This window comes from Mobula hypostoma, chromosome 5, assembly GCF_963921235.1.
Source record: "Mobula hypostoma chromosome 5, sMobHyp1.1, whole genome shotgun sequence".
Taxonomy (NCBI): domain Eukaryota; kingdom Metazoa; phylum Chordata; class Chondrichthyes; order Myliobatiformes; family Myliobatidae; genus Mobula; species Mobula hypostoma.
In genome coordinates, this window is record NC_086101.1 from 171,158,517 (window position 1) to 171,171,787 (window position 13,271).

At 41.2% G+C, this 13,271-nt stretch overlaps 1 protein-coding gene across 4 annotated transcripts in view; it reads right to left on the reverse strand.

The window, feature by feature from the left end:
- Positions 1-13,271, reverse strand: part of LOC134347176 (storkhead-box protein 2-like) — a 332,294-nt gene that overhangs the window by 139,023 nt on the left and 180,000 nt on the right. Inside the window, exon 1 of one of the 4 annotated variants that reach the window (XM_063049415.1) lies at positions 10,576-11,681. The exons of the other annotated variants lie outside the window; for them this stretch is intronic. Within the exon in view, the coding sequence (XP_062905485.1) occupies positions 10,576-10,741 (166 nt within the window). The 5' untranslated portion in view covers positions 10,742-11,681. Of the gene's footprint in view, positions 1-10,575; positions 11,682-13,271 lie in introns of those variants that run through there. 4 annotated transcript variants of the gene reach the window in all.

Sequence of the window (13,271 nt, forward strand, 5' to 3'; positions counted from 1 at the left end):
TCAATTGGTCTGCCATGTCCTTGCTCCCCATAATCAATTCACCTGTTTCTGTTTGCAGGGGACCTACATTTGTCTTTATCAGTCTTTTCCTTTTTACATATCTATAAAAGCTTTTACAGTCCGTTTTTATGTTCTCTGCCAGTTTTCTCTCATAATCTTTTTTCCCCTTCCTAATTAAGCCCTTTGTCCTCCTCTGCTGAACTCTGAATTTCTCCCAGTCCTCAGGTGAGCCACTTTCTCTGGCTAATTTGTATGCTACTTCTTTGGAATTGATACTATCCCTAATTTCTCTTGTCAGCCACGGGTGCACTACCTTCCTTGATTTATTCTTTTGCCAAACTGGGATGAACAATTGTTGTAGTTCATCCATGCAACCTTTAAATGCCTGCCATTGCATATCCACCGTCAATCCTTGAAGTGTCATTTGCCAGTCTATCTTAGCTAATTCATGTCTCATACCTTCAAAGTTACCCCTCTTTAAGTTCAGAACCTTTGTTTCTGAATTAACTACGTCACTCTCCATGTTAATGAAGAATTCCACCATATTATGGTCACTCTTACCCAAGGGGCCTCTCACGACAAGATCGCTAATTAACCCTTCCTCATTGCTCAAAACCCAGTCCAGAATAGCCTGCTCTCTAGTCGGTTCCTCGACATGTTGGTTCAAAAAACCATCCCGCATACATTCCAAGAAATCCTCTTCCTCAGCACCTTTACCAATTTGGTTCACCCAGTCTACATGTAGATTGAAGTCACCCATTATAACTGCTGTTCCTTTATTGCACACATTTCTAATTTCCTGTTTAATACCATCTCCGACCTCACTACTACTGTTAGGTGGCCTGTACACAACTCCCACCAGCGTCTTCTGCCCCTTAGTGTTACGCAGCTCTACCCATATCGATTCCACATAAAGACCAGAGATGAGGTTACCCTGATGTCCATTCAATTCAATTCAACATCTAACTAGGCTTGCCACTAAGCTGTTCTAATTAATCAATGGGAATGAATGATAAATCACTGCAGTGCCGAGGACTTTATCTAATACAGCAAGATGGTGGTTGTAATTATTGGGGATCAATTCCAGGATTTTACTGTAGGAGTTCCTCAGTGAAGAGTTCTAGGCCCAAATATCTCAAAAGATCACCAGTTCCCAATAACAGCCAATGGTATTACATTGGTGAAATCCATTCCCATCAACACCCAGGAAACTACTAAAAACTGATTTAGAACAGCCATATTGGTTCTAAGAAAACCTTAAAACCTGGTGTCAAAGACCAAAAGACAGGTGATAGTGAAAACCTAAAACAAAGCAAAATGCTGGAAACACTCAGCAAGTCATATAGCATCTATGTGGTGAGAAATTGGGTCAATATTTCAGGTTGATGACTTTTTAATCGGATGTGAAACATCAACTTCATTTTTCTCTCCTCAGATAGTACCTGGCCAGCTGGACGTTTCAAATCTTCCTTGTTTTTGTTTCAGAAGCTGCACACTCCACGGTATCTGCCTTGCTTCTATTTTATAATTGCAATCGTTTATTCATATTCAGCGGAGGCATCGTATTTAGCTCATACTTCACACTTTCTCAATCTAAACAACCCTACTGTCCCTCATATCCCAGACTAACTTTGTGTCAACTAGCTCTAAGAAAAGTGCTTAAGGACAGAATAAAGAAAGAGCTTTTTACTTCTGACTAGCCTATCATTAAAATTAATAAAGCCAGGAAGGAATATGCATTGTAATGTCTGTTATATATTTCTGTACCTACAACTTTGTTCAGCACATACTGTAAACCTCTAATTCCACCCATCTGTGCAGTCTTACTTTTCTCTGTATTGGACCAAAGCGGTATCATTCCTCTTCAAGTCTGTCTCTTATACTACAACATTGGAAAGTTATGCTCAGTGGCTACATTATTAGGTTCCTCCTGTACCTAATAAAATGGCCACTGGGTGTATGTTCACGGTCTTCTTCTGCTGCAGCTCAACGACCACAATGTTGAACATTCATAGATGCTCTTCTACACATCTCCGTTGTAGCATGTGGTTATTTCAGTTACTGTCACCTTCCTGTGAACAAGTCTGTCCATTCTCTTTTCTGACCTCTCTCACAAACAAGGTGTTTTCAACCACAGAACTGACACTCACTGGATTTTTGTTTTGTTGTTTTTGCACTGTTGTGCACGAAAATTCCAGGAGACCAGCAGTTTCTGTCATATGTAAAGCACCCTGTATGGCACCAAAAATCATTCCATGGTGAAAGTCACTTAGATCACATTTCTTCCCTATTCTAATATTTGGTCTGAGCAACAACTGAACAATTGTCTCATGCACGTGTGCGTTGAGTTGCTGCCATGTGATTGGCTGATTATATATTTGCATTAATGAGCAGGGGTTCAGGTGTACCTAATAAAGTGGCCACTGAACGTAACTGGCCACTGAACGTAAATCGCTCTAGTGTATCTGGACTGCAGGAACATAAGGAGGTGTTGAAGGGAAACTAATGGGAATAACATTTGCCTTGAGGTTTACTTCATGGTTGGTGTGGACTGGTGAACCAAAAGGCTTACTTTCTTACTAAATTACTCTATATCCATCCTTCAGGATACATGTTAAAATCTCTTTGATAATCTGCCATGAAAGCATCTTAACCATCTTTGTGACAGATGATGAACAGCCCACTCTACAAGTTCAAAGTAAATTTATTATCAAAGTACTTGTATGTCACCATATACAACCCTGAGATTCAGTAAATCCATAATAGAATAATAACCACTGACAGACTGCAACAATGTGGGGTTTTCAGCCAGTGTGCAAAAGACAACAAACTGCAAAACAAAAAGGAAGAATTAATAATATAAAAAAAAGCAATAAATATTGAGAACATGAGATGAAGAGCCTTGAAAGTGAGTCCATAGGTTTTGGGAACATTTCAATGATAAAGATGAGTGAAGTTATCCCCTCCGTTCAGGAGCACTGATGGTTGAGGGGTAATAACTGTTCATGAACCTAGTGATGTCCATCCCAGGCTCCCGTGCCTTCTTCCTGATGGTTGCAGCAAGAAGAGAGCATGTCCTGGGTGTTAGGGGTCCCTGATGATGGATATTGCTTTGCTACAATAACGTTTCATGTAGATGATGGACTGGGCCATATCCACTACCTTTTGTAGGATTTTCCATTCAAGAGCGTTGGTGTTTCCAAACCAGGCTGTGAAGCAGTCAGTCAGTATACTCTCCACTACCACTACACATCTATAAAAGTTTGTCGAAGTTTTAGATGTCATGCCAAATCAATGCAAACTTCTAAGGAAGTGGAGGCACTGCTGTGCTTTCTTCGTAATTGCGCTTACGGGTCCTCCAAAATAATAGCATCGAGGAATTTAAGTTGCTGACCCTTTCCATCTCTGATCCTCAGATGAGGACTGGCTCATGGACTTCTGGTTTTCTCCTTCTGAAGTCAACAATCATCTCCTTGGTCTCGCGGACATTGTAAGAAGTTATTGTTGTGGCATGTCTCAGTCAGATTTTTAATCCCCCTCCTATATGCTGATTCATCACCAGCTTTGAGTTAGCCTACTGAACAACTAGTTATTGTCCTGACCTGATGAAGGGTCTCGGCTCATAACATTGACTGTACTATTTTCCATAGATGCTGCCTGGCCTGCTGAGTCCCTTGGGCGTTTTATGTGAAAGACTGTTATTGTTGTGTTTTAATATATTTGAATATTATCACTGCTAACAATACAGTATGTCAGTCAATAACCAACAATCCTGAACTTCTGAGATAGTTCTTAGAGGTTTCATTTTCCAAGAAAGGGGATTTGACTGCATTCAACCCGCTTTCTTTGAAAATTCAGGAATTCAAAACCTTTGCACCCAAAAACACATTTAGTGTACCTTCACCAGAAGGGCTGCAATGGCCTGCTACCACCTGCTGTAGGGCAACCAGGGATGGACAATATATGTATGTGGGAGAAAGAGGGCAGATTTGATAGAGGTATACAAAATTATGAGGGGTATGTAGATGATGAATGCAAGCAAGTTCTTTCCACTGAAGTTGGGTGAGGCTAGAACTAGAGGTCATAGGTTAAGGGTGAACGGTGAAGTATTTAATGGGAAACTGAGGGGGAACTTCTTCACTTAGAGGGTGGTGTAAATATGGAATGAACTCCCAGTGGAAACAGTGTATGAGAGATCGATTGCAATATTTAAGAGGTTTGGATTGGTACATTGATGGGAGGGGTATGGAGTGCTATGGTCCAGTTGAGGGTCGATGGGTCTAGGAAGAATAACAGTTTAGCATGGACTAGATCGGCCAAAGGGCTGATGTGCTCTATCACAACTTATAAATAGGTTCCAAAATCCCAGAAAAAAATCTTACATTGATAATTTAATCATGGAGATTTCAACTACATATGTATTTCCAACAATCAGTGGAAACTTTGAATAAGCAGCTGAAGAATGGTGCTTCCACATACATGAGGAAATCTGCAGATGCTGGAAATCCAAGCGACATGCACAATATGTTGGAGATCTCAGCCAGCCAGGCAGCATCCATGGAAAATCGTGAACAGACGACACTTCAGGCCGACACCCTTATCAAGTCTTCCCATTCGCACTCACCCATTTTAATTCCACTTCCCCTTCCCATTCCAACATATCAGTCCATGGCCTCCTCCAGTGCCGCAATGAGGCCACACTTAGGATGGAGGAGCAACACCTTATATTCTGTCTGGGTAGCCTCCAACCTGATGGTAAGAACATCAATTTCTCAAACCAGGTAATGCCCCGTCTTCACCATTCCCCGTTCCCATTTCCCTCTCTCACCTTATCTCCTCACCTTCCCATCTCCTCCTTCTGGTGCTCGAATTTTCCCTTTCTTCCACGGCCTTCTACCCTCTCCTGTCAGATTCCCCCTTCCCTAGCCCTTTATCTCTTTCACCAACCGACTTCCCAGCTCTTTCCTTAACCCCTCCTCCTCTCCTGATTTCACTTATCACCTACTACCTTGTATTTCTTTCTCCCCTCCCCTCACCTTCTTACTCTGACTCCTCATCTTTTGTTCTCCAGTCCTGATGAAGGGTCTCGGCCCGAAACATGGTCTGTTAACTCTTTTCCATAGACGCTGCCTGGCCTGCTGAGTTCCTCCAGCATTTTGTGTGTGTTGAATGGTGCTTGCTGATCTTTCTCAAAGTTGAGCAATTAAGTTGAAGGACAGCTATGGAAATTGGCAGAACACAATTTCAAGAGAATAGTCTTGGAAGTAGTAACTAGCTGCTCTCATCAGTACACTGCTTCAGGTCTCAGCTTGTTTGCTGAGATATGCCAGAAATTCTAAAAGTACATTAGGTAGTTGAGCTATTTGATAGCCTATTGAATAAACGTGAGCATGTGGCCAAGTGGTTAAGGCATTGGACTAGCTACCTGAAGGTCGTGAGTTCGAGTCCCAGCTGAGGGAACGTGTTGTGTCCTTGAGCAAGGCACTTAATCACACATTGCTCTGCGACGACACTGGTGCCAAGCTGTATGGGTCCTAATGCCCTTCCCTTGGACAACATTGGGGTCCTGGAGAGGGGAGACTTGCAACTGCTGGTCTTCCCTACAACCTTGCCCAGGCCTGCGCCCTGGAGAGTGAAGACTTTCCAGGCGCAGATCCATGGTCTCGCAAGACTAACGGATGCCTTGAATTGAATAAACAGGCCACACACCAATGCAAAGTGCTCGGCCTGGATATAAACATAAGAGAATCTGCAGATGCTGTAAATCCAGAGTAACACACATCAAAAGCTGGAGGAACTCAGCAGATCATGCAGCATTGATGGAAAGGAATAAATAGTGATGTTTTGGACCAAGCCCTTCATCGGGACTGGAAAGGAAGAGGGAAGAAGCCAAAATAGAAGTGGGTTGGCGGGGGGGGGCGGAGAGGGGATACAGTACAAGCTGGCAGGTGATAGATGAAGCCAAGTGAGGAGAAAGGTGAGTGGGTGGGGGAGGGGTTTGATAAAGTAGGAAGCTGGGAGAGGATAAGTGGAAAAGGTAAAGGGCTGAAGAAGGAATCTAATAAGAGTGATCATGGGAGAAAGGGAAGGAAGACGGACACCAAAGGGAGGTGATAGGCAGGTGAGGAGAAGAGAAGGGTAACAGGAGAGTCAGAATGGGGAATGAAAAAAGAGAGAAGGGGGACAGGGACAATTACCAGATGTTAGAGATAATAGATTTTTGTTGTTATCCGATCTTAGCGCTGATGAAATTGCCTCAAAATGCCTGAGTAGGGCCAATCTCACTGAGTTCCTTATTGCAATCTGATGATCCCACACATGCCTTCATTGGAGTAAAGTTATATCAGACTCTGCTCAGTTAGTCTATGATGAAGAATCCCTCTGCTGTTTCAGAGGTCTGCAAGGAATGATTCCATAGTCCAATGATACCTATTGGGACACTGAATCACTGAGATATCCCATTGGAAAATGTGTCAGTGGGAAATAGAACAAATAGCTAGCTATACCTGATCCAGAAGAAGAGAAACAATAATTCAGATTTACTTTAGAAAAGCCAAATAGAATAATCAAGAGTTCAGTGCCATCAAAACAAACTGGCAGATTGTGCTAAATGAAAGTGTTTGTCAGTTGTTGACGCATTAAGTTTTGTAATAGCTAAAAACTATGTGCAACCTCTTATCCTCCAAATTATGAAAAACTATGGTAAGGAAAATCAATTAAATTTCACATTTAACCACTGTATGAGCTTTGTGTATCTTGGGATATAATGATTCTATATAATTTCTGGTTCATTGCAGAAACATTAAATAATTACAAGAACAGCAACTTGTGGTAAAGAAACTTTAACACAGCAAAGTGTCCCACTTTTGAGATTAATTATTTTGAGAAGACCACCTTGAGATTTAATGACACTAACAATACACTGTAATGAAGAAAGCTTATATTGAGCAATGCTTTCAACTGAGATTAATGTCCATCATCAGCAACACACATTCTGATTTTCAAATGCATTTGTCACCAACTATCCTTTGGAAGGTCATAAATCAATACAGCATTGTCAGTAACATTACAATAGGTAATATCCATCAATCCATGAATTTTCAAGCCTTAAGTATAGCAAGCCATGTACAACATTATTACTAACCCGAGTGTAGTTCACCTTTATATCTACAGACTAGCTCTAGGATATTTAGTGCTCTGCAGATACTTCATAGATTAATGGTGCCTGACAGCTTGTATTCTGTTACCTGCCTTATCAAATTCACCAGCTGACTCAATCATTCATGAATGAACAACAGTCTTGTCTTTCCAACACAGTTTCATTGTAAAAGGATTCTAAAATACATTAAAAGAAATTAACGCTGAAAATAATTGCACAAACAGAAAACAACTTACTCACTTCAGGGTCCTCCCACGTACTACTTGATGTGTGTCAAAGAACATATTTATCTTAAATCAAAGCAGGTTTTTTTCAACATGATCACTTCCTATAGGTTTCCTGCGAAGAAAGCAACTTCCTCAAGGAAATGAAAGAATGGTTACTTGGCTAAGCCAGAGTACATTAATATTTTTACGGCAAGAATATTGATCATTAGGTAAACCTGTCAACTGTTGGACATGGTGTGTTGTTCAGTAATACTACATGAAGCAATTAAATCTATAGTCTTAGAACTCTGCTTTCACATGGCTTGGTACGGTACTAGTTGATGATGGTTGGAATCAGAGGTTAAAACTGAAAATAAACAGTCTGAGTTCATTTGTTTTGCATTTGGGCACTGTGCTGTCTGATCCCATCCTGGATCAAGAGGCAAATTTGTCATTTGTGTCTGCTGTAACATCTGGTTTTATTTATCATTGCTCTATAATGGTGATGGTTCGCGGGAGTTAGGGCAGCAGATCAAAACGGGGCGGGGAGGTGCACTGATGAGATAGCTGAAAATAACCATCTGCTAACCCTGAGCCGGAGCACAGCTAAACACTCCTCCGTAAAACAGGCACAGCCCATGGATGCATGATTTACTCCTTTCAGACTCTAACCCTAACAGGACAATAGTTACCCACACATAGCAATCAGTGTCTTCAGAATGGAACCGGACAGGCACTTGAGAAAGAAAAACTTTTGCGAGTATGAGGAAAGAGAACATGATTGACAGGATAGCTCTTCAAGGAACCAGCCAAGGCACAATGGCCCAAACATTTGCCTCCAATGCTCTGACAATTCCATGATTTCATGATTCTACATGTGTGGTTAAAATATCTACCAATGAGAAGAACTCCGCATATATTTAGTCCCATGGGCAAGAAGTCCATACCACTAGCTGAGGCTGTGGTCTACCACTTCCTCATTATGCTTTAATTTGAATGTTAACCTGGGCCAGACATGTACGTGAAGTGCAAACGCTGGGTGACACTGAGCTGAACTTTTTTTTCAGAACTTATGAAAGCAATCAAAAGAGAAAAATAGAGCCCTTTGTATACGTTTTCCCCTGCTGAGTATTACATGTACATTTTTTCCAAGCAGAAATATGGTCAGAATGTATTCTTTTTTAATGGCATATAATTATTAAAGGAAATGTAATTGAAAATTATTGTGCTATCCAGATTCCAAATTTTAATATTTTCAGCAAGCAAGCACACATGCCATGAATAAAGCACTTATGTGTAGTATTATTTCAGATCAATTCGAGCATGTGGGTAAAATTCTATGGGATTTTCTAAAAACATTCCTATGTGACCACTATAGCAACAGCAGCTAAAAGCAAATACAGGTTTCCTGCATCTGCCAAAGCCATCAATTACATTTGCCACTTCCTTTGAAAATACTTGGCACTTGCTCCCAGAAACACTGGAGAAGCCCAAATACCAAAGAAGGATAATTCAGTCAAGCCAAGCTCACCACTTTCTTGAAACCAGATTCACACACTCTTGAATTAACTTCGGTCCAGTTTTAGGCTTTTCATTGTGAAATTAGGTCAACTCAAACTCAAGTAAAGATTTTGTCTGTGTATGCAATTCAAAAACTCTAGCCATTTTACTAACAAAATCATAGCTTGCCAGTACTTATCATAGCATGTGATAGAATTCAGTGTTTATCTAAAATCAGCAAGTTGAAATAACAAACTAGAGTTGTGTTACAGGGCATCGCAATGGCTTAGTACGGAGTCCCACGCTACCGTCTCCTCAGAGTTGATTTCTGCTCTCAAGCCCACTTTCAAGAAGATTTATTGAACATAGGGTTAACATTTCTCAGTACAGAAGGTGAAAATTAGCATATGCAAGTTGTTTTCTTCAAATTTCCAGCAGTTAACTATGTTCTATGTTCTTAACTGTGCAGTGAGAATACAAGTGGTTTGAGAGCTACTCCCTTCTAATTGCAAATGCACAAAGTTCCCCTATGACGCCTGTACATCAAATCCTTATAAAGATAATAAAAATCCTGAAATTTTCTTCATCAAATGAATACAAAAGGGATATGTGCTATTATCTTATGGTCTTACATCATGAACTGCATGTTGTCCAGAGTAAAACTGAAAACAACTTTTAACTGTTGACTTAAGATCCCTGAGAATATGCTTGGTCTACAATCACTGTGCCATGAACTGAGCTACGGTGAGAACCGGTTTCCGCTTTGCATAGCATTAAATGTGCATCATGCAAATTGGGACCTGAAGGCTGGAATTGACTCTGAGTTGAAGCAGAGGGACACTTCTCAGCTCTGCAGAGTCTCGATCCCTATCAGTAAGGTCATGAACTGACTCCAGACTCAGGCTGTACTTGCACTACAACCACACACCTGTCGTAAACTGAAACCACTTTACGCTGACACTGCAAAGGCACCTTAACTGCAATGTTTGAGTTCAACAGAGGTTAAGTGGTCAGTCAGAGATATGCACAGCAGTTTAAAACATAGCTGTATTACTGGGCATTTACTTTGTGATTTGCTGAAACTAGTGCTATTAATTTACATGAAGATAATTCAATAGCTTCAAATTCCAAATGATAATTCCCCTATATGTACCAACTGTTTCAAAATAAAGGATCTTCAGCTGTTGAAAAATCAATTTCAGAGCCTGTAATTTTACCTGATGGTATCAAATGTACTACAGATAGTATGGTAAACCTCCCAAAGAAAAAACACATGAATGAAGGGTGGGAGGGAGCTGCGACTAGCACCATTCAGGACGATTCTCAGTAGCTCATTGAATGACAAAGAAAATTAAGCCGATACTAATGCAGAACTAACGTAAAATCCTTCATATACACAGAAGATGGATACTGCTGCTATGACAACAAATTCCAGCATTTCATCACATCAGTGTACATTCATTTCACCCTTATTCAGTTACTAATTTTTTGGCTAATGTGCAACTGTAATTATTTTGTAAGCTTCTAACGTGCATCTTCCTCGAAGTCAAAATGGAGGATATCTGCTTTTGTTAACATTAATCAGGACCATTTATGTTACCATTCACACATGTCATTGTACTTCAGTGAGCAACAAAAGCTTTGTGAACAGATCCCCACTACTCCCTCCAGTCCTCCATCTCCCCAAAAGTAGCAAAATAATCTACAAACCTGAAGTCAGATATCCTCTGGGTGCAGTAGAAATAAAGGGTGGTGGGAAATGCTTGTGCAAGCGGTAGTCCTTTTCGCTCCGGGACCTGATGCGGTCCGAAGCCCGGTCTGAAAAATCCGAGCTAGGCCAAGCTCGGCGTAAGGTTGTACTCCGTGTTTTCTTCATTTGGAGGCTGCACGCAGTCTAATCCACTAGCAATGTGAGCCGGGCTCCATATCTCTTGCCGCACTCTATTTGGTTAGAAATAAGTCAACGTGCTGAAAGAATTAGCAAACATTCTGGTACTGCCTCCTCCACACAGCGGACCGTAGATCTGCTCCTATGTCTTAACAGATCCAATTTTACACACATCCCACAATGCATTACACTTCATTTAAAATCACCACTGCTTATAGCTTCCAGCTTCACATAAGGAGAAAAAAAGCACATAATGTGGCTTCTGAGCCAAAGAACAGCCAGCGATTTGCAGCGTGAAAGCCCCAGGATCCCAGACAATAGCTCGATTCAGCATAGGAGTACTTGGTGAACTGTGAGGCAGAACACAAAAGGCCCAAACAAATTAGAAACCCAGCCTTGGGTTTTGACCCCAACAGTACACCCAGGAACTGAAGGATGCAATGTCAATCCACCCTGCCACAGGATTAGTATAACGCTTTGAACACAGAGAAAGTGCTTTGCTACATCTAGCAAAATCCAATCAATGATAAAGGACAAGCAGAATACATAAATCAGAAACCAATCTTCAGTTCAAATACCCCGCAGCTGCTGCCACACAGACAGAATGCATGTATATGTGTATGCATGTGTGCGTGCAGCTGAGGAACAGTGTTCCTGCAGGTATCTGTGAATCAATCTATTCCTGCGAGATATGCAGCTAATTAAAGCCCAGCGTCACACAGCTGTATTTTCTTTCACTCTCCTCACAAAATCTTCTGAAACCCGTCTCCACTTCGGCAGGAGAGGCTGGACTGCTTGTAGTTCCAAATGCTTAGCTTTCAGTTTTGCGAGACGTAGAGTTGAGTCGGTTCTGCTGATGCGACTGCCTTGCTGATGAATGGCTCCCTGCTTCTGAATACAGTGAACAGCTATGGAGGGGCAGGAAACGAGTCAGCCACCCAGTCCCATGCTAATCAAAGAGCTGTCTTATGTCAGACGCACTGATTCCGACAAGCTCCGCAGTTTTAATGCACAACCCTCAGGCCGACTGCTTAGCTGGCCAGTATCCAAGAGCTATAATCAGAATTAGTGTATTTACACATAAAACTGGATATCTTAGGGTGGCCCAATGTGCATCGTAAACAGAGCTGTAATTTGGGTTCCACTGCGAAGCAGTGCTGGTAGTCTGCCTTTCTAATCAGCTATTTTTTTCACAAAAATTCTGTCAAGACTTAGAAGGCAGGGGGTCGGCTCACGTAACAGCTGTAATAGACTCCTGACACTGGAAAGTAACTAAATTCATCTGTAACAACAGCAGAAATAGAAGCTATAACGACCTGCTGGCTGTTAACAACTGACACGACTACCCTATCGCTTGCAATATCCAAAAGCGCTCAGTTTCATTTCAGCTGTTTTCCGACACAGAAAATCACTCAGTGCTGTAAGAATATAGAGTGTGGGGGTGGCGGGGGGGGGAGCAGGAACAGATTCAATTTTATCCTTTGCACTGCACAGTATAGGAAGTCTCTTGTGAAAAATTAATCAATTGTGGTTAGCCCTCATACTGCAAAGTGAAAAATAGCTTGACGTATTGATTATAATTAAGTGTTTTCCTGCAAATTTATTAGATATAGTAAATAAATTAAGTAAAGAGGGAGAACATTGGGAGCCTACAGGAAGCTGTAATGGCTCCTATATACTGAATGTAAAAATAAGCAGTTGGAAAATAAACAGGTTTCAAATTAGTTAAAACTACCTTCTTGTGGAAGAAAAGGAAATAGGATTGGGTGAACTACTGATGAAATTTTGCTGAGGAGGAGGAGGACGGGAGGTAGTTGAGCAGTGGCTGGTGGGGGAAGAGGTGACATGCTGAGAGGTTGTTAAGCAGTTAAGTGTTACCATGCTCTTTGTAAGAACATTGTTTTCAATTGGGAACAGGTATTTAAATTTGTATTTTTTTGACATTGCATTTGGAATATTAATTAATCATTGGGTTACAGGACTGTGTTGTGCACACAGGTGGGTGGGAAGGAGGAAAAGGACTTGTTTTGCTCTTGCTGGGTTGTCTCTTGGTATATTCTGTTTTGTTGTGTCCTGTGCTGTTTTGCTAAGCATGCTGGGCATGCAATGCTAGTGCCGCAACGTGCGGCAACACTTGCGGGCTGCCCCCAGTGCATCCTTCTGGTGTGTTAGTTGTTAACGCAAAGCGGTGCGTTTCACTGTATGTTTTGATGTCCATGTCATGAATAAATTTGAATCTGAATCTAAGTATTCTAATTCACCAACCTGTTTCTTAACTTCATCCATTGATTATAAATCGCAGGCAACACCAGACAATCATAACTGCATCCCGGTTAAAAATAAAACACGCAGAAGCAAGCTTCTTGACCTCCTGCAGAAATCATAGAATATAGATTTTACTCTAATCATGGACAGCAAAAGAAAAGTAGCCTTAGCTTGTGTAAAAAAAAGACCTCCAGTCCCTTAACCTTCTGTAAGAATCATAAAATATATTTTATTTTAATAAAAAAGCAGGAAA